Here is a 26,566-nt window from a genome sequence, read left to right on the forward strand (position 1 = left end):
GAATATTTCCAGCCAAGAGGATTCCTCCATTTCTCTGAGCAAGTAATAGCATTTTGCTGTTTTCACATTAAAGACTGTTTTTCTTATATCTAGAGGCACTTACCCTTTTTCCTGTTGCCTCTTATCCTGTCACCATGTACCCTCAGGAAAGCTCCCTCCCTCCTAGCTGTAACTAGCTACTACTATTGGAAAACTGAGTAGACACCACCTGCCCAAGCCTTCTCAGCTGTATGAATCCAGCCTCTTAAGCTGTCAAAGTTCTCCAACCCTTAAGGCATTCACCAGACCATATCCAATTTTTCAGAGCACATTGAAACTAGGGGGAGCAAAACTGTACACAATATTTCATGTGTGTCCTAACAAGTGCTGCTCAGAATAATCCCACCCCTTGATTGCCTGTCAGTGTTTAAAAGGCATTTGGACAATGCCCTTAATAACATGCTTTAGCATCTGGTCAGCCCTGCAGCAGGTGGGGAGTTGGGGAAGGTGTAGGTCCCTTCCAACTGAAATTATTCTATTCTATTCTATTCTATTCTATTCTATTCTATTCTATTCTATTCTATTCTATTCTATTCTATTCCATTCCATTCCATTCCATTCCATTCCAGTTTTCAGACACACACTAAAGGTTCAGATAACAGAAGTAATTCAGTACCTAATTCAGTTCTGTTTCTTATCATTACCTCTCATTCCATTCCCAGATATATCTGGAAGTAAAAATGTTTTCAAATTAACCCTCTGTGAAATAATAACCTTTTACCCCCCTTTTTCCCCTTCTGTTTGTAAAATCAAAGAGGACATAAAACAACATTTGACAAACAGAACTCGATCAGGACAAATGTATGAATTTACATTTTACAGAAGTCATAAATAGATTTATATGTGGGCCACGTGATGTGGGCTGGGCAGGCAGTTGTTCCTGCTTTGTGAGGCAGAGATCAAGATTCCTTTGCTACGTGGGGAAAAACCCAGAATTTTCAGGGCAGTTTCTCTCATTGAAGTGAAGCAGACCAAAGAGATATGACGCAGGTAAGCACTCCCCCATTGTTCACTCCGCCCTCTTTCCTAATGAGTTTCCTGCTTTTGTGGGACAGACCGAGAAGAGCTGCAAAAGAGTAGAAGGTGTATGATTGTCTAGAAACTGCTTTGGATTCAGAACCTGGAAAACAGAGATTCTACTTTCCCACCCAAAACTTGTACAATGGGATCTTCCCATCAGTTGCTATCTTCCCATATTCACTAGTTTCTGACTTTTATTTTTGAAAGAAATCTTCATAGTTTCCTTACCAAAAAACTCAAAAGGAGGAAGGGAGAGTTTTAACTGCTGTTCTATCCTCGAGTCAGAACGGGAAGCAGCAGTGCACATTTTTCCTTGTGATGAAGAGAGAAGTTAAAACATGACTGCTTGTACCTACCAAAACCTCTTTCTGGTAAGTAGATGCTAAAACAATTATGTTTCTTTTGCGTATATTTCTGCTGTAATAAGGGGAAAGCACACAATGTAACATCGAGCTATATAAAACTGTTTATTTGTTTGGAGAAGCATATTCATAAAAAATATGCCCATCGTGTCAGGCTTTTTTCTTTCAAAGAGGTCTTCACCAAAACAGTGGGATGGATGTAAGTTAGCACAGCATGTGCAAGACAGCTCCTTAATTATGGTATTCTTGAATAACCCAGATCCCTGGTATTCATTCCGTATTGACTGCACACAGTGACAACTGCTATCTCTTTCACAGAAATGGGATTTGGAATGGGGAACAGGAAAGACTCATGTCTGAGAACAGAGGAAAAAAAAAAGCACATCAATTGAGAAAGAACTGAGAATACATGCAAATACTGAAATAAACACCTACATTTTACAAAAGCACACATACCCTCGCTACACCCATAACCTAGTTACATTACTATTCTAGTGCTACACTGAAGTAAGATGCTCAATTTACCAGGGCAGACAGGCCTATTAAATAATGCTGCTTTTCTTCCGGGATTTGAACAAGTATTTGAATGTTGATTATGCAAGGCACAAATGTCCTAGAATTAACCCTTATAGTTATTCTGTGTCTTGCTTTTGCAGTAACCTCAATCTGCATTCCTGTTAAGCCAGACCTTTTTAGATATGTCTGGTAATAAGTACTGATGGTCCATTTATTCATTTTATGTTCTGCAGCTGTGTCCAAGTATTCCAACTATTCAATATGCATGCACACAGGAAATTCTAATACATTTACATTGGTGTGCACCAATTTCCCAGGCTTATTATGTACGTGCATGTACTCAAGTGTCTATGTTTTCACTTTGGTCACAATACTTAGAAATGTGTTTACATGCTCATGTTTCACGTTGAAAAAACTGCTCCATCTTCCACAGATGTCTGTCCCTTCAAGTGCCCATCTGTTCTCAAGTGCCTGCTACCACCATCCCTTCTGCCATGTTGTTAGAGACACGCTGGAAGAACATCCGCCAAACCTTGCTGCTTCTGTTCACCGCTACTCTTCTCATCGGGGTCACCATGCTGGCCATCTCCTCTAACATTAACCCAGTAGGCTATTTCTTCCTCGGGGTAGGGGGAGTGTGCCTGGTCGGCTATCTGCTGAGCGTGTTTGTCGAGTGTTACCTGAGGAATCAACACCGGCATGACGCAAATGAAATACCTCCAAACAGGCAAAGCCAAGCAGGGTAAGCAGCAACCCAGTTACTCCTCTTTCACTCTCTCACCTTACTCATGGCCATTTTAAACACTCTTTTGCTGCCCTTCCCCTGAGGCACCAAATGCAGACTTCGTTCCCAAAGATGAAAATTCTTTTCAGATTGTTTGTTTTCCCTCATTACTGATGTGGGGGTTGCAAATGTCAATGCCATGCATGTCCTGTACCTTTTATAATACATATTTTTTTCCCCCTGGGAACTGATCCACTAAAACTTGCTGATGTTAAACTGATCCAGGCCCATTTTATTTGAGTAATCGAGGCTTGCCAAACAATGAGTCAGACACGGAAAAAGAAAAAAAGTTGAAGCAATACCAAATCTGATTTTGGTTTAGCTCTATAAACCTTATCTCTAGAGCAACAGTTTCTTGGCAAACTTTAAGAAAAACCTGTGACTGGGTATGTTTCCACTCTTAAAATTCCTGCTTGACACTAATAAAACCCCTGGATTTTAGAGACTCTGAATACTACCACGTTTTCTTGGCTTCACGTTCATTTGCAGGTTCTCAGCATCACCTAATTTAATCCCAGTTTTCCTGCTGTCATTGAAGAGGTTAACTCCATTTGTAGCCTTGCTCCCTTGTATAATCCAGATAATCATTATCCACTTGCTTAAATGACTTGATATTCCCAAATACAATGTTTATTTTTAGAAAGACTATATAAAAAAAGAAGTCTATATTGGGCCTTGCTAGTTTGAGGGCATACTTACAGAAAAGTAGTATCCTTTTATTTAAAAGTACAACTTCAAAAGGAAAATGTCTCCAATGTAACATTTTTTCTTTGCAGATAGTTCTTTTAAACAAGGAATAAATAGTCCTTGTTTAAACTAAATGAAACTACTTAATTTTCTCTACTTCTTAAAAATGGATGGACATTGAGCTAATATATTAAAAAAAACAGGTCCTGTTTTAGGTTCTTTATTCCATGAGATAACTAGCAGTTAGCAATCCTCAGTGATAAATTTCAGCTGTAGGAGGACACCAGGTTAAGCCTAGGACACCAAACTTAACAGTGTGGGTAGCTTCACTAACTCTGGGGAGTGTGGGAAATGGTCAGACGAGCTATTTTCTATACCAGTAAGAAAGACATTCAGTTGGCTGGAGAGGTGAGCTGATCCAGGGGCAGAATATCCTACACAGCAATGCCATGTGAGGTACCCTGTCTCAGTCCCATTTCTTGATTGTAGCATAGTCCCTTATAGTCCATGATCTGTACTATAAACATAAATTATGCACTAAAATAACGAGCATGTCTGGCATTGTTCTCTGACACAGGGTGAACGCTGCCTATGAAGCTCCCACCTATGAGGAGGTGATGACCATGTCAGCTCCAGCTCCAGCAATATGGACAATTACATCCAACCCTGGCTCTGTGCCCTCACCGCTGAGCGAGCCTCCCCCATACAACGTTGTTATTGAATCCTCTGCCCAACAAGAGATGATGGTGGAGGCTCTCCAGGGGCCAGTGCCACCCAACACAGTGCGCACCTCTGAGACAGACACGGGCTCCAGGATGCAACTGCAGCTGGTGCTGCCCCCAAGGCTGCACCGCTTTGTTTCGGACATCCATGAGGACAAAGACATTGAAGAAAGGTTTGAACCACTGGAGCCACTCACTCCACCACCTGCTTATGAGACTGCCATCAGTGATGAGGTCTTTGCAGATGCTCACCAGCCCTCTTTGTTAGGACTGATTTCACCTTCCATGAATACAGAACCAAACTCTCACCCCAATACAGGATGTTCCTAGAGGGATGGTAAAACAGCTGATAATGTTTTGCCTAAACATTTGTTTCACCATTCTTTGAACTAGAATTGAACTACAGACACAGTTTCTGATGTTACCAGAATCTTTTTGCACAAAATAGAAATCAGTGCAATACCACACTGCTTTGACTTGGCAGATACATAAAACCACTGTGAGGAAAGCTGTGTTATTAGGCAACATTCTCAAACTGGAGATACACCTTTATGGGAGAGGAGAAGTAAATCCTAAGAAGAGATAAGATTGCCAGAAAAACCCTGAAGGACTGTAGGATGCAGCTGGAAGAATCTGCCTGGAAAAGGGGAGGAATAGAAACAACACTAAGCACATTCTGCCTGTGCATTGCAAACAGCAATATTGCTGAGCGCTGTGTGACTTCAGCCACCCTGAAATCTCTAGAGAGAACAAGCCTGTGCTCCCCACCTTGCTATTTTGCAGAAACACAAATTTATGGTCTGAGCTGTTTGTTACTATCCCTCTGCCACACCTGCTCCACATCCTCAACTGTGCTATGGGAGTGTGACTGAGGGGAGAGCGTCTGACTGCATCTGGAAGCTGGTACCACCTGATACCTGTGACTTCGGGTTGAAAAGCTAATAGTATGCATCAAATGACTTTTGTTGTTCACAAAGTTCTCATCCCACACAGCCAGTGGTGGACAAGAGGGAGATAAGTTTTCCCCCTGCAAGAGAGGCCAGTGATGGGATATATACACATGTAAGCATCCTCTGCTTGGACTTGACGGCTCTACAGCAGGGTTTATGTCTGCTGTATTACAGATGTACTCTAACAGATGGCCTGAGACATTTTACTGTCATCATGCATAGAAAGGCCAAAGCTCCTCCAGTTCTCTGTGGGCTCTGGAATAGTCCAGTCTGTCTGCCAAGGCAGAGGAGCACTGGAGGACAACAGTCCCAAGGCACATTTGGCCTTCATCCTGACGGTTCTAGGCTATAGGCAGGTTCTAGCTCTCACTGATCAGTGATGCTGTGTCTTTTTAAATGGGTGAGCTAAACTGATCAGCTCTGCAGTGTCAAAGTGGTCTGCAGTATGCAAAGAGATGCATTTGCATCTGGTTAATGTCCAAATTAAAAAATAAAAATGGTGGTCCAAATCTCCTGTGAAGGAGAGCAGCAATCAACCCAGCCATGCTCATGACTGCATCTTTAATTCATACGAGGAACCATCAAACCCTAGGCTAGAAGCAAATAAATTATTTCTTATTGTTTGATTCTTTATAGTTCAAGGAGAAAAAAAAATAAACCTTTTATGTTGTTTATAAATAAATAGGACTGCATTAAAAATTCCTGGTGGCATCATTAATTTTTCCTCTCAAAAGAAACACTCCACAAAGCCATGCTTTTGCTTGCATTCTGCTTATTTGATAATCTTGGCTTAGAAAAGAGAGAGAAGCTCCATTTCTGAATCAACAGCTGAATCACTTTATTATCATTACTGATGAAGCAATTATGATACCTCTATCATGCAAGTATTAGGAGAGACAAACTGGTTGATCAAAGCAATGCAATTTCTTTAATGTCAATCACTACTTGCATTTCCCTCCTGTATCTGCTAACAGAAAAGAAAAAAATCTCACCAAAAAGTGTCATGTGTATGACACAGGTGTAGAAATTTTAAGTCTTAAACTGGGCAACTCAGAACTTGCCTGAGTGCACTAAATTTCCAGGAGTCAGGAAGAAATTCAGGTGACCAGCACAGACTAAAAACCAGCCAAAACAAAGACCAAAAATGTCACCAGTTGTGATCAGTACTCTTGTTTAAGCTAAGACCCCTTGGACGAGGACACGAGGCTTGCCTCCATTTTCATCAGAAGGCTGATTTATTATGTTATATATTATACTAAAATACTACATTACAACTATACTAAAAGAACAGAGAGAAAAGGATCAGAAGGCTACAAAGACAAGAATAGAATAGGAATCAATAACAAAAACCTGTGACTGCTCACAGCCTTGGCACAGGTGGCTGTGATTGGTCACTGATTGAAAACAATCCACATGAACCAATGGAAGATGCACCCGTGGCATTCCACAGCAGCAGATAACTATTGTTTACATTTCTTTCCCGAGGCCCTCAGCTCCTCAGGACAGGAAAAATCCTAGCAGAGGCTTTTTCCCTAAATTATCATGGCAACACAGTATAATTTTATTTTCAACATTTGTAAAAGTTGTCAAGCCTTTGGAGTTGTGCTAAGCTTTAGCAGATAGAATTCCTGTGCACCAGGACACAGGAAATCTATGTGCTAAAGAATAACATGCAGAAGCCACCTGAAGCTTTATGTGACTTTTTTTGTAAGTTGTGTTGGGAGCAGCTGTGGGAGATGGGGTTATTTAGCCTGGAGAAGGTTCAGGGGAGACGTTATGAAAGCAGATGGTAGCCAGGTGGGGTTTGGGCTCTTTTCCCATGCAAATATGCAAATAGCGACAGGGCCAGAGGAACTGACCTCACGCTGTGCCAGGGGAGGTTCAGGCTGGATACCAGGAGGAATTTCTTCTCAGGAGGGTTGTCCAGCATTGCAATGGGCTGCCCAGGGAGGTGGCGGAGTCACCGTCCCTGGAGGTGTTTAAGGGAAGGCTAGACGTGCCACTCAGTGCTAGGGTCTGGCTGCCATGGTGCTGTTCGATCAAAGGTTGGACTTGGTGATCTCAGAGGTCTTTTCCAAATGATTTTTCCAATTGATTCTCTGATTCTGTAATGAGAGCTGCGAATTTGCTTTCGCTATGGTGGTCACTTGATATTCCCTTTGTATTTCCCTCCGTATTTATCTGCACCATTCCTCTCTCCCTATTAGTTACAGCACGTTATCATTTCTGACTGCAGCTGATTGCCGCAGAAACCCATCTCAGCAGAGGTAGAGAAACTAAAATAGGTTAAAAATAAAAGGTTTTTTAAAAGCCCAGAGTCGGTACGCTTCCCAGGAAAGCCGCACCCCCACTACTCCGCCCTGTAGCCCCGGATCCCCCGCGGCTCCACACGCCTGAGGCGCGGGCAGGAAGAGGCAGGAAAGCGCTCCCCCTCCAGCGGCGGTCACGTGACGGCGGGAAGCGCGTCCCGCCGTTTGAATCGCGGGGGCCGCCGGGAGAAGGCGGGACGGGTATTCTTTTCCGTCCGTTCGTTGTCAGGTGGCGGCCGGGCTCGTGGGGTCTTGCCGGTTCCTCCCGAGCCAAAAGTCGGCAGAGGGCACGGCTGGTTCCTTGCCGCGGCGCTCGCCAGTGGGGTCCCCGCTCCTCTCAGGATGCTGGCGGCGTGCGGCATGCAGCGGTGCCACCAGGAAGCGCTCAAGAAGAACCGGGTGATGCTGGCCAAGCAGCTGGTGTTGAATGTGCTGGTGGAGCACATGGTAGAGAAAGACATCATCACCGCGGAGATGGTGGAAATGATACAGGTACGCGGCTTGTCGCCTGCGCCCTGAGCTTTGTCTGTGGCTCAGCTCGGTGTCCTTCCTTGCAGTGGCAGCATGGAAAAAACTCACTTGTTACCTGCACGTTGCAGTGGGATTGCGCTCCCAGGACCTGCAAGGGTTTGGTTGCAGCGTGCAGGAGAGCCATAAGGTGTTTTTGTAGAAAGGAAAAGTGCATTTCCTCTTAAGATTTCCCTGTGTTCTGGTGTGCAGTTGCAGCAGGCTGCACTTAGTGCATCGGGTGGTAGCTTCCAGTCCTCTATTGTAATTTTGTGCTTATCTTTTTCCTTCCATGTATAGAAGCAGGAGTAATATGTACTTCCAAAAGAATACTGTGAAAATAAGTAAATGACTATGTTATAGACCAGTTTGTTGTGGCACCTTCCACATAAAGGATTGGTGCTTCCTATATGTTTTTGTGAATTGCATTTCAAGGCTCACTGTCTAACAAATAATAGATGCTGTTTGTTTGTAGGCTTGTGTTACTTCCCATGCGCACTGGGTACTGTGGAGAGAAGTCATTGGAAATAGCTTGGGATTTCTGCCAGAGGGATGGTAATGCACAGAACACTGAGCAGGATGAACTGCAGGTCTTCAGAGAAAACAGGCTGGAAAGGAAGTGGTTGAAACTGCACACCAAGTGCATGTCAGGGCTCAAGTAAGGAACTGAGGGAGTTTATAGTCCCTTAGCAAAGTTCATGGTCCTGTAATAAAGAACGGATGCTGAAAAGTAGGATTATGAACTATTTTCTGGGTATGAGTGTAGCAAATGTAAACCTGAGACTGATAAGGTTTTGATAGCAGTGAAAAGATAACTTCCTGATTAATTTTGAGTCATTGTCAAAGAAGATAATGTGAATCACTTTGCATACTTTGACGCAGTGTCAAAGACAATATTAGATGCTTCATGGGGCCTGTCAGGGATATCAGTGCTGAATTGTGGGAGCTCCAGGCAGTCTCACCTGAAATAGCTCCAATCCCTAATGGAAGAGAACAAAGATACCATGAAACAGTGCAAGCCAGAGAATGAATCAAGGACTTCTCCAGGTCTGGGCTGGAGTACTTAATTTCTTCATAGTAGCTGGTATGGGGCTGTGTTTTGGATTTGTGCTGGAAACAGTATTGTTAATGTTGAGGTGTTTAACTTATTGTTGAGCAGTGCTGACCCAGAGCCAAGGCCTTTTCTTCTCACCCCACCCCACCAGCAATGCTGGAAGGGCACAGGAAATTGGGAGGGGCCACATCCAAGACAGCTGACCCCAAGCGACCAGAGGGATATCCCACTCCGTTTGTGTCATAGTCAGCATGTAAAGGTAGAGGAAAAAGAAGGAGGGGGAAGTTCTGAGTGACAGAGCATGGTGCTGATGATGCCATGGTCTTCAGAGCTGGACTCAATGGTCCTTGTGGGTCCCTTCCCACTCAGAATATTCTGCGAGTCTTAAGTCACCATTGTGAGTGATGGAGCCCTGCTGTCCCTAGAATGGCTGAGTTCCTGCCTGCCAGCAGGAATTAGTGGATGAATTCTTTGTTTTGCTTTGTGTGTGTCTTTTCCTTTACCTATTAAACCATATTTATCTCTACTTTTCTCACTTTTATTCCCCGCCATTCCACTTGGGGAGGAGGTAACAGTGTCTGATGCTTAGCAGCCCACAGGGGTTAAGCAACAGCATTGCTGAAGTGTGAAGGGTGAGTAGCGGTGGGCTTTTGATGGCCTGCACTTTGTCACTTAAGAGGGAGAAGGGAAGAAAAGGAAAAAAAATCCTCTCAAACATAAGGTAATGACAGAGAAAGTACTCTTTTCTGCTGTTGTAGGTAAAAAGTATTAAACTGAGACAGAAAGGAAGAAGCCTAAAGGAATCTTCCCCTCCAGATGGAAATGAGTAAAAGGGAATGCAACAATACTTAGTAATGGATTACCAGTAAGGAGAAAGGTGTTATGATGGATAAGGCAGGTAAAGAGTAATGGCTTAGTGGAAAAATTATGCCTAATACAATTAGCACACCTGACTAAGTGCTTAAATGTATATAAATAGCAGTAGCAGCCTGAGCAAGAGAACTGAGTGACTTGAACTATCTTGCAGGGCATTGATCTGGAAATTGCAACAAAAATAGAAATACGGCAGAGGTAGAAGGAAAGCTGGATCTACAGAATATGCATTGTACTAGAAGGATAAAAATTAAGGGAAGTTTATTGAATAGTCCTAGACATAACAGTGCTATGGAGAAAAAGTGCATTTAAAAAAATTCACTCGAGTGGAAAACACTTTGTCTTATCTTTGATCTTCCTGTAGTAGGTCTGTGAATTTTTAATATTCTTCCTGTCTCTGGCAAATGTGAGTACAGGTCTTAGAAGTGCTGTTAAGTAGCCTGTTATTGTAAATGTATTGTGACGCTCATTGCCAGGTACATTAATGGAAACAGGAGGAGCCAAATGCCATTGTCCGATGAAAGAGAATAGATTCTCCTGGATGTTATAACTGACTGGCTCTCTGTATATCCCTCTGCATCCCCAGTAAGTCAGGAAACCAAGATCTGGGTAAATAGTTATGCTCTAAATAATATTTTCTTAAAAAAAACAATAGTTACACTCATCCTGTTGCCTTGATTTAAGCTCAACAAAAGAAAAAAATGGTTCTGGAAATAGAGTGCTTAAATAAATTTCTGTAATCTAAGGAAAGTGAAATAAGTCAACAAGCTCAGGGAGATGAACCATGACATTTTTTCCAAGTGTGAGGTGTCAAGCCAGTACTGAAACTTTATCCCAAGTAAGAAAAAGATGAGAGGGGAAGTGTGTTCCAGGAAGAGCCACTGAAGGCAAAGGTGACCTGGACTGGATGAGAAGCTCTCAAGAAATATGAAGAGTAAGTAGAGAGTTTATAGGTGTACAACATAGGAGAATATTCAGCAAATACAAGCTGCTTCCTTTGATGTCTGAAATGTGGGGAGATAGTAGGATCTGACAGTATTGAATTTAAATTGGGTCATTCAGAAAGATACTAAACCATGTGAGGTTTTTTTCCACAGTATACATTTTCAATAAGGTGTAAAAAAAAAAATTGTGTATACTTTGTAGTGAAAATGATGTTATAATTATCTAGGTGAAAACCCAGAAGAGGGGGTTTCAAACACAGGGGAAAAATTATTGTTGAAATAAAGTGGGACAGTGGAAACAGCTGTTTTTAAGGCAAACTCCAGCATCTACTTGCATAAATGCCTTTTGTTGGAGCATCACATGTTCTTCCAGAGCTCTGGGATGGACTTTTGAAATTGCAGATATGGTAGCAAGAGCTTTCTTGCTTTTTAAACAAGTTGTACTCTGTACTGTAATCAAAGACTGAGATTGTATATATAGAGAGATTTAAATACTCTGTTGATAACTAGACAGTAATGAAGGGATCACTAGTTTTGACAAGTGACATAAATTTGATTAGGATGTTTGTCAATTTTATATGCTTTTTCTATGGATTCTGCTGGTGTATAATAAGACTAATACGGAATTTTGACAGGACTTCAGAATTCATTTACAGTTAGTTTCTGTTATGCAGATTATCAAACTCATCTGTGAGGAGAAAAAATAAATTAGGGATGTATTGGGAAATAAAATGAAAGAAGTGTCTTATTAACTTCTGAATGCTTGCTGCCTATTATTTAGCATAACCTAAATGTGATGTTGAGGATGAAGCCATATCAGGAAGCACAGCCCTTTGAGTGTTTAAGGAAGCATTAAGGAAGAAGTCTGCTAAAAGCTGACTGCTGTGCATACAGAGTGCAGAATATGAACATTCTAGAAATTTCCTAACTTTTCAGTAAAATTAACATTCTGGTTCTTGAGGTCAGCCTTAAACTATCATTTATGGCTCAGAGTCACAGATGTGAAAAAGATGAATCACCCTTAGCTTGTCTCAAAGCAGCTGCAGAAAGGAAGAAAAATTCATTAGATACTTAAGAAATCAAGTCTCAACTTACTTTATTAATTACAATAAAATTCAGTGAGCCTACAGCAAGATACAAATCTATGGAGGTGGTTATTTTTGATGGACATGGAGCAGTGTTACCAGGAAGGAGAAAGGAACCTTCATACTTCTGGGAAGACACAAGTAAGGCATTATTATTGGCAATTCTAGTCAATAGTACTGTGAGAATTCAGGATCCTATGGGAATAGGAAAAGGTACACATACACTGTTAAGAGAAAGAGGCTATTTATGGATGAAAGTGACTTGTTTCCCATAGCAAATCAAGACCAATTTACAGAAAGAAGTTTGATAAATAAGGGAAAGGACAGAACACTGAAGTCGAGGAACACTTGTTAAAAATAAATGCTCTTAGTCATGAATGAATGAATGTAGTTCTGAAATTCTAAATAGGTTCATAAATACTTGATCAACAAGATTTTGCAATATCCTCCCAAACAATGTGTTGGTAAAAACCAAACTATGTTTGACACTGAGCTTGATAATTATGAATGAAACCAGATGATATGATGTCTTCCATAGCAGAAGATTCACACGTTTGTCACTCAAGGCTTCTTTTTTTTCCCTGATTTTCCTGTGATTGCTGTATTTTTAAGCCTTAGTTGTAACTCATCAGCTACTCCCAATTGTCCACCGAAAGGAGAGATCTTGGATCTAAGTGATAATTAAAACAATATAGGATTAATTTGAAATACATAAAATTTATTTCTGATACCTTGTGTTTTGGTGCATGATTTTTGGTGTGGTTTAGATTTCACAGGGAAGGGTATTATTGTATAAATTATACGTTTTGTTGGCAAATACCTGTTAATATTCTAACAATTAGAACTTCTTGACACTGTTTAATTTTTTGATGGTTACTTTTCCACATATATTAGTGTATATTGCTTCATTGGTCTGAGTATTCATCTGTACATAGAAAATGCCATTCTGGAACTGACTGCATATAATAAGTGTTTTACTTAATGTTTTCTGGAGGATTTGACAATCTGCATGAGACCATAAAATATTGGATAGTAGTGGAAGCACATTTTTGACTTTGTGTATTCAGTGTGAAGAAGTAGATACTATTCCGGCAGTAACTGGAAGTAAAATTTTAGAGAGAATATGGTGTATTACTGTGTGTGGTCATGTATGAATTGCTGCTTTGTTGTGTTGTCATATACTCTTGAGCAAATAGGAACAGAGGAGTGTGAAGGAAATCAACTAGGAAGAGTATAATAATGGTTCTAGCACAGCTAAGCATAGTGGTGGGATGTTTTTCTGAAATGAAAAAAAAAGAAAGTTGTTCTGATGATTCATTGAAAGTTAATTATGTTGGGTGTTATTGATTATGGATTTTGGTTTATTTTTCCTCTGGGTTCAGGCCAAGTCTGGGAGCTTCGACCGAAATGTGGAATTCCTCAATTTGCTGCCCAAGAGAGGCCCTAATGCCTTCTCAGCCTTCTGTGAAGCTCTGCGAGAAACCCAACAGCAGCATCTGGAGGCAATGATCCTGAAGACAATGTCCAGCCTGAGCCATGAGATTGCAAGGGTACAGAAGTTTTAAAAAAATAGGGCAGGTGGCTTGTATTTCAGATTGGGTTTGGGCACAAAAGGAGCTTTATCAAATGGGGGAAAATCAATTGTTTACATAAGATAGCATGGTTTTGTTGCAAGTTGAAATTTGTAGTAGCCTTAGCAAAAGTAGAGAGGAAGAAACTTAGGAAGAAGACAATTTTTATAAAAATTACAAGGTGTTAGAGGTTGGAAAGGGCCTCTGGAATTAATCTCCTCCAACTTCCCTGCTCAAGTATTACCTTCAGTAGGCTTCCAGGGTCACATCCTGGCAGCTTCTGAATATCTGCAAGGATGGAGATTGCAGCCTCTCTGGGCAACCTCCTCCAGTGCTCAGGCACCTCCCAATAAAAAAGCATTTCCTGATGTTCAAGAGGGAGTCTCCTTGTGTTTGAGCCCATGGCCTCCGGGTCTGTCACTGGGCACCACAGAAAAGAGCCTGGCTCTGTCCTCTTTGCACTCTCCTTTCAAGTATTCATGCACATTGATAAATTCCTCTTGAGGGGGATGAGGGATCACCTGCCTTCATCTCTTCTGCTGGCATCGCTCCTCCTAATGCAGCCCAGGGTAGCAGCTGCCCTTGTGCCAAGGGTACATTGCTGGCTCCTCTTTGGCTTGGCAACACCTAAGTCCTTTTCTGCCAAGGTGCTTCCCAGCTGGGTGGCCTCCAGGATATATATATTGGTGCTCCAGGCATAGGACCTTGCATTTATTTTTGTTGAACTGTACAAGGTTCCTGCACTGTTCTTACATCCAACAAGTTCTTAATGGATGTGTAATCAATAATCCAGAAATTGAAAAGAAAATATTTTTTTCTCTGAACTTTTTTGGTTTAATTTTAAGTAATTGTCTGAGTAGACTCTTAAGGAAATAAATGCATGTACTTCTTTCTTGTTATTTTTTTCCACCTTTTCACTATGTGTGGTTAGTGTTGTGCTAAAGGAAGAGTTTTGGAAAGATTCCATATTCTTAATACATTGGCAAGGATGGAAACTCTCAGTAAACATATTTTATACAAAGGAAAGGAGATCAAATGCTTCTGAACAGGTGCTCCCTTATTAAAATGTAAAATTTATCAGACTACCCTTTTAATTTTTTGTTTTCAATTTTTTTACTATACAAACAAGGAAATCTTGACAGCACACAAAAATATAGGAATCACAAGACAATCAAATTTTTACTAAAATTGAGAAAGATGACCCCAGTGTAAAGATTGTAAACTGAGGATTTGGGTAGAAGTGCAGATGATCAAAGAAGTCATGCATTGAGAGGAAGTGCTGCTGTTGTTTTGTCATGATGTTTCTTTTGGAAGTGACCATAATACTATATTTTAGTCATTTTTATGTGTGTATATAAATGCATGTATCTTTTCTTCCATGATACCTTCAGCTTGATACTGTAGAGGAAAAAAAAACTGTTTTGTGCTACTTATTTTCATGGATTTATTGATGTCTTGTAGCTTGAGCACTGTCATGAGTCAGATCTTCCATACCCTGTCAGTGAGTCCTGTAATTCAAAGAGACCCCGTTGGCTTGGTGAGTTGCACATGATTTACTACCTGGTGGCTCCTGCCAATTTCTTAATACTGCCTTGATTTGATTGTAAAGATAAGCTTGCCACCACTTTGCTCATCCCGGGAATGCAAACTTGACAGTAAAATGACTATATTATGATCAAAGAGGGTGCTTCATAGCATATGGGAAGAGATAACCAATATGTGTTTCTTGTTAGCTTTGTTTATTCTTAAGGGACACCTTGTTGCTTAAAACAGTACATGTCAATAAAATTCTAGATTTTGCAGAGATTTTCTCTAAGATATGTAATAGAATTCCATTGAGCTAGCACTCTGATAAGATACTGACTTCAGGCAGTATTCCTTAACCAAGACTTCCTTCTTAAAAAGTTAGTTTAAGGCCTTATATGTATTATCTGGGTCCAACTTGCTTTTCTTTAGCTTCTATCAAGTGCAGGAAATCAGTTTTTCCTTAACACGCATTTCCAACTTAGACCAGGGGACTGGTTTAATAAATGTTGGTTGGAATGAGTCTCCTTGCTGGGTTTTATGTTGCTTCTGGTAATGCCTGGAGTACTTTTTCCCTAACCACAGGTTTACCCTTTTGCTTGTTACTGGGAGCTCTCTCTGGTGTTAAAACAACAAGTGTCTAATTTTTGGAAACTTTTTTTATTTATGTGCAAGGGTTTTAGGTTGGGTTGTTTTGATTTTTTAGAGCATATGTTCCTCCAACCAGGAGAGCCATGCCTCAAAAGGCTGAAAGAGGATTTCAGAAGAGATCGTGAATGACATTAGCTCAGTTTCTTCGGTACAGAGGAGTGAGTGTTTGTCTGAAAATGGCGAATAGTTGATTGTCATTCCCCTCATCTGCTGTTATCCAGAGGAAAGTGTTCAGAGGCAGATTAAAAAAAGAAAAGGGCTTTGCACTTTATGAAAGTTAAAATTGTCTCGTTTGATCACTTATGCATGTGTTCAGCATGGGAGGCCTTTTATGACAGGAAAGAACTACTCTGTTTGAAATTTTCTAGCAACATTTTGTCAGCCAAAGTTTGAAAGTAAGAACATACTGTGCAAAACAGCAGAAAGCACAAGGATCTTAAATTACATGAGAATTTTGTTTTCATACTGTGTAGACTAGGCCTTAGATAAGGCTAACCCACAAAAAAGCAAAAATAAAAGCTGTCGGTTAAAATAAATAAGTATACTGTTACTTTTTTTCTCTTCTGTGTTTCAGTTTTGTGTCAGTAGACCCTGATCAAACAAGATTTTTGGAGGCATGAAATATGCATAAATGACTATAGTTCAGAATTTGCAAGTTACTACCTTAATGCAGAGGCTTTGTCTGAAATTTTTATTTTTATTGATATATTTGGTTTTACATAGAACCAATGGAACATTCCTTGGATAACGGAGATGGTCCCTCAGTTCCTCCAGTGAAGTATTGCACTCCTGAATTTTATCACAATCATCAGCACTTGGTAAGTTGTTGGCGGAGAAAGCCTTAAGATGTGCGATGTTTGGATCTATCAGCTGAACATGTGCCACTTAAAATTGAGTTGAAATGCTTCACTGGGATGCAGATCAGAGTTGTGCTATTTGCATAACTGAAAGGTGTTACCAGTCATGCCCCATTTAATGTGGTTCTCATTTACAAGTGTCAAGAAATCCCGAGAAGTTCTGTAACTCTAAATAAATCTCTGCTTCTGTTTTTTTTGATCATGAAGAGCTTGGTGGAATGACTTCTCTACTATTGATTACTCTCTGTGAGCTGTCAGTATTATTGCCTCAAGTTTATTTTTCTGTGTCCTCATTTTCTGTAAGATGACAAACCCTCTAAATGACTGTAAGATAGTAGAACTGTGTTTTCAGCTAGTAAGTTGCCTGTTTTAATTGCCGGCTGTACGCAATAAAGTCCTTAGGCTTAAGAAGCAGATTAGGATGATGTGCTGGAATGCTACCTGTGGGTAGAAAAATCTGAATTTTTAATCTTCTGCTGCAGTGTTTGAAGTTATATATATAATCTAATTTTTGTTGATTCTGTCTGTAAATAGATTGTGGTGGGGTGGGCTTAAGGAAAAATTACTTTGTGTTGTGGGATAAACACTTCATTAGGGTTATGCAATGTCAGAGGCTCTATGTATAATGAAACAGAGGTTTTGGGGGGTTGTTGTTGTGGGGTTTTTTGGAATTGTCTGTGGGGGTGACTTGATTAATAACCAGTGCCAGTGTGAGCTTGATTGGGCTCCTTTTGTATCTGTGCTGGATACACCTTATTTGGTATTCTCCTTTGGTATAAAATTTTAGTTCCGATTTACAGGAGTGTTAGTAAGTGAATTACTATTGATTTGTTGTTGTTGTTAGAGTGGTAGGGACAGAGAGGGAACTTAATCTGAAGGCGCCTCTCTTAAATTAGTACTTTTCCTGTTAACCTCTTTTGCTAGTTGCACAGTTTTGAAGATCAAGTCCCTTGCTGTTGCAATGACACTCATTGCTATTTTACATATCTATCTGCTCCCAACAGCAATTAAGAAACTTCAGCTAAATTTTGCCTAGTGTTGTCCATTGTTGGGGGTGTCACAAATACATGGGGCCCTGCTGGGGTGAGGAAAGGAGAACAAGTTAGCAATATCTAATTCACAGTTTGGAATGGATAAGGTATGTTTATTTTGAAATGAGGAATAAGGCAAGGCAGTCTAACTTATTATTAATAATGGTGTAGCATTGTCAGTTGTGGAGGCTGGCAAGCATAGACATATCAAGTTGGTGTGGAATGATTGCTGTTCTATTCTAACACACCAGTATTTCCTTGTGTAGTCTAAATTTACCCATTTTTAATCTTCCTTTCAGGCATACAAGCTGACATCAGAGCCCCGAGGCTTAGCACTGATCCTCAGCAATGTCTGTTTCAGCAGCGAGAAGGACCTGGAATATCGCGCAGGGGGAGATGTGGACTGTGCTTCCCTGGAGATGCTCTTCAGGCACCTTGGGTATCGAGTCACTGTTTTTCATGATCAAACTGCACAGGTAAGGGGGTGATCCCAGTACTTCACAACTGGCGTGCATTAGAGTTTGTGTCATAATTGTCTCAAGAGGTTCCCTTTGTATGCAGCTGAGCTTTGAAGATATGAATTATCACTTAAGAATGGAAAATGAGGCATGATTATGTCTGCTCTCATACTGATCAACACGAGAAAGCTTGGAGGGCTGAGCTCTTCCAGTGGATAGTAGTATCACAAAGGACTACAAGAGGTTTTACTCTAGTCTGACCCTAGTGCAAGGGAGGACTTTTGAGACAACACCTGGCACATGTGTTAAAAGCACAAATGAATTAAGTCTCAAATTTACTCTAGATAGATTTTCCAAGTGTTCTACTCTCCTAAAAGTTAAACTTTGCAAATATTTGATGTAGTCTTTGCTATTGTGATGTTTTCATGTCCTTTCACTATTGAAGTCAGTTGGCATCCCATTCAGTCTATGCATGCAGTTCAGTTCCAGGCTTTCAGTCTTCATTAAAAACATGTATGTGCTTCACTTAGGAAAATTGGTTGTGTTCCATGACTAACTTAATCAAGCCACTCTCCCTAGAAATGCAGTTGCTGTCTTCTCCAGCATCTTTTGACCTTAGTCCTTTTAAATCCTTATGAATTCAAATGATACAAGACCTTTTAAAGAGTGTTTTATTCAAGAATAGAGCTTTTCCAACATTGATAGAAGATATTTGCATCTGCCATATTGTCAGAGTTACTGAAGTTTTCCAGTTTAAATTTTGAATTGACCACTAGTGTCTGAATTCTGAAGTCCAGAATACTCTGAAGTCCCAGTTCTGAAGTTGCTCCAACATCCCAGCCAGATTCCAGTGTCATTGTAAAATAACACTTGTAAAATATCACTCTGCAAAATATGACTTGGTTTCCTCTGTTGGCTTAAGTGATTCCTTCTTCACGGTGTTATATTTAGGACTGAATATTGCATAAAAGAACAAGAATATTTTGCCTTTTTTTAATAGTACACATCTTTTTCATGTAAATTTGAGGTGTGTGTGGTTTTCTTTGTTACAGGGAGGGCCATTTGTTTTCTTCCCAGAAAATTGATTCACTTTCCCTATGAAAGTCTGGAAAGCATTGAATTTTTTTTTTCCTATTCTAGGAGATGCAGAATGCATTGGAGGGATTCTCCAAGCTGCGAGATCACCGAGATGTGGATTCCTGCATTATAGCTCTGCTTTCCCATGGTGTGGAGGGTGGGGTTTATGGCAGTGATGGCAAACTACTACAGGTATGTTGCTGAGTCCTAATCTCTTGTTGTAAGTTATCTCTAGGGAAGTAACCAACTTGAAAAAGAAAAAAAAATTATGCAAGACTGAGGACTCACATATTTCAAAACAGAAAAAAATAAGGGCTGGAGGGAAGAAAAGGGCAGGGGGCTGTCTGTGAGAGGTCTAGAAAATGAAAAATGGCAAGTAGGAGAAATTATCTCTCTGTATAAATGCTAGGTAGAGTTCATGAATCCAAGCCTGAGTTTATGAACCTGGGGAGAGGGTGGAGAAGGGATGTGTTTGTCACACACTGAGTTTGCAGATAAAGGAGAGGATTACCAAGACTGGTGAGGTAATAAGCAAACGACAGGGAAGCAAGGTGAGACTGGGTTTGGCTTACAGAAGGCTACAGTGAAGAAATTTCTTCTCTTTCTTCTCTCAGCTGCAGGAGGCTTTCCGGCTGTTTGATAATGCTAACTGCCCAAATCTCCAGAATAAGCCCAAAATGTTCTTTATTCAGGCCTGCCGGGGAGGTGAGTGCCCAAACACTGAAAGCCATGTACTTTGCATGCTGTTAAGGCTCATTTTGCACACATGCACACCCTCACATTCAACTTGCTGTCAACTTTCCTCTTTGCTTCTCTCAGGTGTAAGTGGGACCCATATTCACCTCCCTCTGCCCTGCTGCTGCCACTGCATCTGTTGCTCTGTAAGTGTCTTTAGCTCTGCATGAGGTGTGTGCATTGCCTTGCAGACCCCAGAGCACCTTAGTGACACAAAGCTCTGTCATATCCCACTCATACCCCGAGGCTCCCTTGTGCTGTGCCTGCAGTAGGGGGAGTGGGGCACATGATGTACAAATAGCATAGCATGGAGCAGAACACTAACAGACTGGAGTCTTGCTGAAGTCCTGTCTTCCTCTAGATCCTGAATGTGTCTCTGGTGGTGGTCTCTTGAGCTATCAGAGTTGGTTCCAATTATTTTTAGGGTTTTGTCTTTTTCCTTTACCTTAGCCTGTTGTCAGCCTCAAATGACCTTTCCTTGCACCCTTTTCCACATACTGCTGTTGAATTCTTACATGCTGTTGTGCAGATCTCTTTTCATGATTCTTACAGACTTGTTCTTCTTCTGTGCTTTGTGTACCTTTTTTTTTTTTTTAATTCTGCTATTCCTTATCCTTCCTTTTGTAACTTAACAAACACATCTGTAACTAACTAGCTTTCAGATCTGCTAATGACCACATTTTTCCCTCAAGTGTTTGGACTCTGTGAAATTGCAGACATTCCAAAGTGAAACTCTGTCTTATAGTTTCTTTTTTCCCCATTGTGATATAGGAGTTTTCCTCATGTGTATGCTTTTTTCCCTGCTTTTCCCTTGTTCCTCACAGTTGTCTCCCTTCTTTCTCACTTTTAGCAAGCTTTAAAGTTTGTCCTCTAGTCTCTATTCTTCTTTAATCCCAATGCAGGCAAAAGCCCAAAGTCTACCTGAAATATTTCAGTGATCAGAAATACTTGATCTTTTTAAGCATTTGGGACTATTGTACCATGCATGTTTACAATATGAATTGAATCTGATTGCTTTCCTTATGTGAGTGCACATTTAGATATTCTTGAATAAATATGAATGTGCAGACTCAGGGTGGAACTAAGTGTAATAAGCCAGAATTTTCAGCTGACCTCATTATGTAATTATGTTTATTTGGCTGTTAATGTTACCAAAATGAGTCTGTTGAGACTAACAAATCAAGCTTGGCAACTGTATTCCCAAAAAAGTTGCCATCAAGTGGTAAAGCTTGCTATGCACAATGCTTTAGAACTAGGATATTGCAATAGACAAAGGATTAAGATACTTGAAAAACTGGAAGGACAAACTCAATTTAATACAAAAACAGTAAAGAAGGCAAACCCCTGCCTCGTCTAACCTCTTTTAAACCTTGATTAATAGTTGGAGGGGAAAGCCAATTACAAAGTAATTGAACTGTCAACAAACATGTGTATCCTTTAAACAGCATTAAAAGGACTGTATAAATAGTATTGTCAACTTTGAAATAGTAGTCAATCTATCTATGCCATGCAAATTAACTGGAACTAGTTGAAACAAGATGAGAAATACATAAATTATTCTTCTTCTCTAACCTTACATTGTAGGCCTGCACTATCTTCTATTAGTGACACATTTTTAAAATGTAGATAAAGAAATGTTGGTATAGTCCTAATTCCCAATGAGCTTTTGGCAGGAGTCTACTAAAGAAGTTAAGTAGTCCACCTACAGTCATGGATCAAAAACCAGTGGCAACAGAAAACAATGGGAAGAGTTTCAGTGTGGTATAAAATGAAACTTTGAAGTTGCTTAGAATCTGTGTTTAATGTACTCGATTCAAAAGAGTGAAAAATTAAGCTAACAACTGGGTAATTAGCAGTTACTTAAATTAATTGGCAGAACAGCTGTCTGGGAGCTTCAATACAATTTAAACAGACTAGATCAATCTCTGGCAGTCGTTCTGTAAATTAGAGGTTAAGTATGCAAAGGGTTAGTGCTTTGCACATATTAGTTAAATTGATTGGAGTGGTGTTTGAAAATATGCATGAGGAAGATGTGTAATTCTGAAGCTTTAATCAAAAAAGTTTTGATTTTATACATAATGGGGTGATGACAGTGTGAATAATAGAGTTGACAGCAAAATTACCTGAATTCTGAGCTATGGAGACTTTAATTCTAGGCTGTTTCAGACAATCACATCCCTCCCATTGCTGTTTTCTTTTTAGAGGAAAAGAACAGTGTTGCTGACTTATGAGCTGACCGCTTTCTGAGCTTAATTATGAGATGCCACCTGTGCCACTGCGTGGTAAAGGGTTAGAAATCTAAATGTATTATTTAGGCATGAGCTAGCAATAAAAATTGAGAAACATCTTAGGAGGAAGGCCTCTGAAGTGGACACTTAAGCCTTGTAACACTAGACTCTGATTCTGCTGTTAGGTAGTAAGAATAATAGATTCTCATCTTAGAACAAAAGAAAACAAAAAGGCAAAATTATATGGAAAATTTGTGAAATGTAATTTTAATTTTCTTGCAACTCAGCTGGAGTATCCAAGTTACCACCACTAAGCAATTAGTTGAGATTATAATGGAAGTTCTGCATCATGTAGAACACCAATCGAGAATATCTACATGTGCATAATACACACTAATGAATCCTGGAAAGGGCATTAAATGCTCTCCAGGTTTTAAACTAATCTCCATAGTCTGTAGGTTTCTCTCATGTTTGGGTTCAGATTATTTTGCATTTTTCTGCTGCTGCACAATTTATGCTTTTAATTGAAACAAGCAGTATTGTAATCAGATTTTAGAAACGGGTGAGATACGTGGTCCAGGTTTTCTACATGTCCTGAGTGTAGATCTTAGCAACCAAAATTAGAGCTCTTGTTTGAGTTTTGCAGTAAATAGACAGTTAGCATTGCAAAGTGCACTAGACATTTTTGGCTATTTCTGAGGTAGGTATGAGTGGAAGATGAAAACTTCATGGGTAGGCATCAAATCCTTCCATGAATGGTGGAGCACTATCAGAAACTTGCCTGCTTTCATGGTTATCCCATGATCTCTGCAGGAAGAGGTGGGAGCAGAAATCAGCATGCAGACCATGTCAGGTTAGGTGGAGCAGGTGCAGCAGTTGTTGGTATCTGCATTAGTTTGTGCATAAGAACTTTCAGATGAGTTTATAACAGCTGAGAAAGCCTCAAGTTCGTGCAAAAACCTTCTGCTTGACAGTAATTGTGACATTGATGACCACAAAACTAATTACAGGAAAGCTACATCCAGTAGCTTATACATTATATTACACATATATAATACATATATGTACATTATATATATATATTATACATTCAGGATAATTTCTTCTCCCTTTCTCCCTCTCCTCATTTATTGCCACCACAGATGAGTTGGACCGGGGAGTGGATCAGAGAGATGGCAAGGGATGGTCAGATTCTCCAGGCTGTGAGCAAAGTGATGCGAACAAGGAGGAAAGCCTGAAGCTGCGGCTGCCAACGTGTTCGGATATGATCTGTGGATACGCTTGTCTGAAAGGTAATTGTTTGGGCCCCTAATTGTTTAGGCATAAGGAGGTTTCTTGTGTCTGTGTTCCCCAAAAGTCTTCATGGCAGACGCTCTCTTGCCAGGCACCGCGGCCATGCGGAACACCAAGCGCGGCTCCTGGTACGTCGAGGCGCTCACCTCGGTGTTTGCAGAGGACTCCCGACACACCCACGTGGCTGACATGCTGGTAAAGGTAAAGGGCATTTCCTCTCCCACAAGGGCATTTATTCTCCCACTCCTACCTGGTTTTTGAAGAGCCTTCCATTGCTTCAGGATGCTAGGAGTACTCTAGTACTATTCAAGCACTTATTCTTGCCTTGTTTGTAGCAAAACTAAAATTCTTTCCTCCTTCTTATTTACTTATTTATGTACATTTCCATAGCAGTTTAACAAAGTAATGATGCTGTTTCTTTGACTCCTTCTGTTGCATTGATGTGGTTGCATGGTGAACTTGGGAGTAGAGTTCATATTGCTTGCCAAGAATTACTTTTCTTCTATAGAAATAGCTTTCTTTACAGGTGAATTCATTCCCTGAACATGCACATAACACAGCTGCAAAAGCACCAGTGTTCATGTAAGGTAAAGTTTGAGAAAGTGGAGGAAGAGGGAGTGAAAAAAAGCAGTGTGACCACAGCAACTTGAGCTGCTGTGGAGCTGCACCCTAGTTCTTTATCCTTCTTGTAATTAGGGGACTACTTAATGCATTAAACAGAAAAATCTGTGTGTACAGAAAGAAACTACATTTTTCTTCCTTCAGTCTTTTTAATCTTTCGAGCTACTTTAATTTTTTTTTTTTTTTTATCTCACATCTAGGTGAACAGGCAAATCAAGCAACGAGAAGGTTATGCCCCAGGCACCGAATTTCACCGCTGCAAGGAAATGTCGGAGTATTGTAGCACGCTCTGCCGGGACCTTTACCTGTTTCCTGGCTACCTACCAGGAAAATAACCTTGCCAGCTCTGTTTGAAGAGAGATACTGCCAAAGCTGAACTTTGACTGTGGATATCTGTTTTCACTCTTATGAGCTGTGACGTCAGATGTGCAAGCAAGGAGTGCCAGTCTAATTCTTTATGTCGTTTTCTGAAATAAACTGGCAACTCTGCTTGTAATCTGACTCAGTTCAGGGTTTAAAATTCTAATATCCCGATTGGCTCTGTATGTATAGAAAGTGATGGAAAGAGTATCAGCACAGGAAGTAGAAAGAAGTGGGAACATCCTTTGGAAGGAGGCATAAGGACATTTGTGAACAAAGTGAATGTGTAAATGGAAATGGACTACTAGTACGATTTTTAAGTTAAGCCTTTCTGAAAGGAAAATCAGTCAAAAGATGCTACTTATCTTATGCTTGTTCTTCAACAATTTTTAAGTACTTTCTGCATGGTTATTCATACAGGACAGTCGACTCCTGTGCGCATTAGAAAAGGGCTCCTTATGACGGAGAATCTTCCCCCCGCTCTAAAATGGAAGGTTATTGTTCTCAGTACTCAACACTTTCCATTTTAGACACTTAAAAGTCTATTTTTCTATATTCCTCCTGTAGCCAAGTTATCAGATATCCCAGAGTATCAGCAAAACCCAGACAGATATGCCTGCATAAAATGCCCCAGAAATATTTTGAATCTAGAAAATCTAGATTAACTTTCCTTAGTCCCAAGAGTGAGAAACTGCATGGAATATTCCTTTTGAGGAATTTGTTTGCCATAGTACTTACATGTCGCAACAGACATTCACTCCAACTTCTCAGGACTGTATAAATTGCACTGTACATCTGAAGCCCTGAAACTCTACAGCCTTGTACAAGAGGACCTTTTGTCAAAAATATTCAAGGCAGCTCTTTACAGTCTAAGCATGTTGCTTGGATTATTTATCACTGCAGTTTTTTTCCTGTTTTAAATGAGAGAGAAGAGTTTTACATTATTATCCTGTTCTGTGAGTTTTCTTTCTGAATCCGTGATCATTTAAAAGCATAATCTATCACTTCTTTTGGAAATTTCTACCACAGTCTCTTCATGCTGTAATTTGTATCTTGCTGTGTCCAACTGCAGTTACTCCCACTTGATGTGACATGGGAGATGGGCATTGTTCTCTTTTTGTGGTAGAGCCTAAATCCTGAGATACTGGATTACATGTGGACTACAGGTGGCTCACTTCAGTCTCAGTCTCTCCATTTTGTAGCACTAAGTTGGCATAGTTCTGGCTTTTTTTTAATGTAAGTATGGCTTTTAAAATACATTTTTCAGGATAGAATTATGAATGGGAAGCACAAAGGTAAATGGAGGGAGGCTGGAAAACTAGGCATGTGCTCTTTTTATTATTCTGCCTAGTAAATGAAGGCTGTGTTTCCTCCAGCTGACAAAGGTGCAGCATTAACGTGTATCTTGTATTTATCCTACACACAATGTGATGAACAGAACAAGAATCATACTTGCCAATTGGTGCCTTACTCTGAAGTCTAAAATACCAGTACCTCCTGTACCTCCCTGGAGCATAAACACGGTCTTCCTGAGTGCTCCCTCTACAAAGTGGTGCAATATTTTGCAGATAGGTTTATTGATGAAGCAGTCCATTCTGATGGATTGAATTTCTCTAGGATTGCATCAAGTTGCATTATCACTGCCACTTTTATATGTCTTTTTGTACACATGTATTTTACTGCCTTGAGGTGTCAAAATAAAGAATTTTTGTTTGATTAATCTGTGTGGTGTCTTCCATTTGTAGAATTAGACCTCTACATAAGGTTCTAATAAACAGAATTTTGTGTCATTTCTTGAGACAGCACATCCCAGAGTGGGTTTTGAACTCTCAGGCAGAAGCCTGCTACTTAAAGCTGCAACCACTATGAGCTGCTTGTAAATTTTGGTAACTCCCAGGCCAAACAAAGACTGATTCATTAATAAAGAGAGATGAGGCAGAACCACCAAGTAGGAGGCTGACGTTGTGCTTCAGCAGATAAAATACTGACGTTGGAAAAATTTTGGGCTTGGTGTTTTTGAAGGAAAATTTGATGTGAAAATGAAGGGTTCCTGGAAAAAAGGAGTCTTGGAGGAAGAGAATGAAAAGAAAGTGAAGATACCATCAGTCAGAGATATTCTGGAAGTGGAGGAAGGTACAGGGGGATCAGAGAGCTGTATGGGAAGGAATCCCAGGGAATGCTTAGAAGTTTGATGCATAAAAGCATAAGGATTGTAACTAGGAGCAGCTGTACAACACAGAATTTTCTGTTCCACCTTCACAAACGAGTCATGATTTTACTGCTGGGCAGGGAAGCTGAAATCAAAGTA

The 26,566-nt window shown here is 40.3% G+C and overlaps 2 protein-coding genes across 6 annotated transcripts; both read left to right on the plus strand.

Annotated features, from left to right (window-relative positions):
• Positions 1-873: 873 nt before the first annotated feature.
• Positions 874-5,771, plus strand: TMEM139 (transmembrane protein 139). 3 transcript variants are annotated; one of them, XM_064409982.1, is made up of 4 exons: positions 874-1,029; positions 1,345-1,430; positions 2,371-2,679; positions 3,986-5,771. In XM_064409982.1, the coding sequence occupies exons 3-4, from the start codon at positions 2,432-2,434 to the stop codon at positions 4,458-4,460; spliced, it is 723 nt and encodes a 240-aa protein (XP_064266052.1). In that variant the 5' UTR covers positions 874-1,029; positions 1,345-1,430; positions 2,371-2,431; the 3' UTR covers positions 4,461-5,771. The 3 variants fall into 3 exon arrangements, with proteins under 3 accessions (XP_064266052.1, XP_064266050.1, XP_064266049.1); XM_064409980.1 differs by having other exon boundaries at positions 881-1,029; positions 1,267-1,430; XM_064409979.1 differs by lacking the exon at positions 874-1,029 and having other exon boundaries at positions 1,041-1,430.
• A 1,828-nt stretch (positions 5,772-7,599) lies between these two features.
• On the plus strand, positions 7,600-25,978 carry CASP2 (caspase 2). 3 transcript variants are annotated; one of them, XR_010356634.1, is made up of 10 exons: positions 7,600-7,881; positions 13,235-13,402; positions 14,885-14,960; positions 16,322-16,416; positions 17,786-17,962; positions 19,085-19,213; positions 19,636-19,726; positions 19,841-19,902; positions 23,127-23,276; positions 23,369-23,478. XR_010356634.1 is itself a non-coding variant. In XM_064409983.1 (10 exons), the coding sequence occupies exons 1-10, from the start codon at positions 7,732-7,734 to the stop codon at positions 24,231-24,233; spliced, it is 1,281 nt and encodes a 426-aa protein (XP_064266053.1). In that variant the 5' UTR covers positions 7,601-7,731; the 3' UTR covers positions 24,234-25,978. The 3 variants fall into 3 exon arrangements, 2 of the variants coding, with proteins under 2 accessions (XP_064266053.1, XP_064266054.1); XM_064409983.1 differs by lacking the exon at positions 19,841-19,902 and adding an exon at positions 24,099-25,978 and having other exon boundaries at positions 7,601-7,881; XM_064409984.1 differs by lacking the exons at positions 7,600-7,881; positions 19,841-19,902 and adding exons at positions 7,962-11,993; positions 24,099-25,978.
• Positions 25,979-26,566: the final 588 nt, after the last annotated feature.

The sequence above is a fragment of the Passer domesticus genome, chromosome 2 (genome assembly GCF_036417665.1).
Source record: "Passer domesticus isolate bPasDom1 chromosome 2, bPasDom1.hap1, whole genome shotgun sequence".
Classification (NCBI taxonomy): Eukaryota; Metazoa; Chordata; class Aves; order Passeriformes; family Passeridae; genus Passer; species Passer domesticus.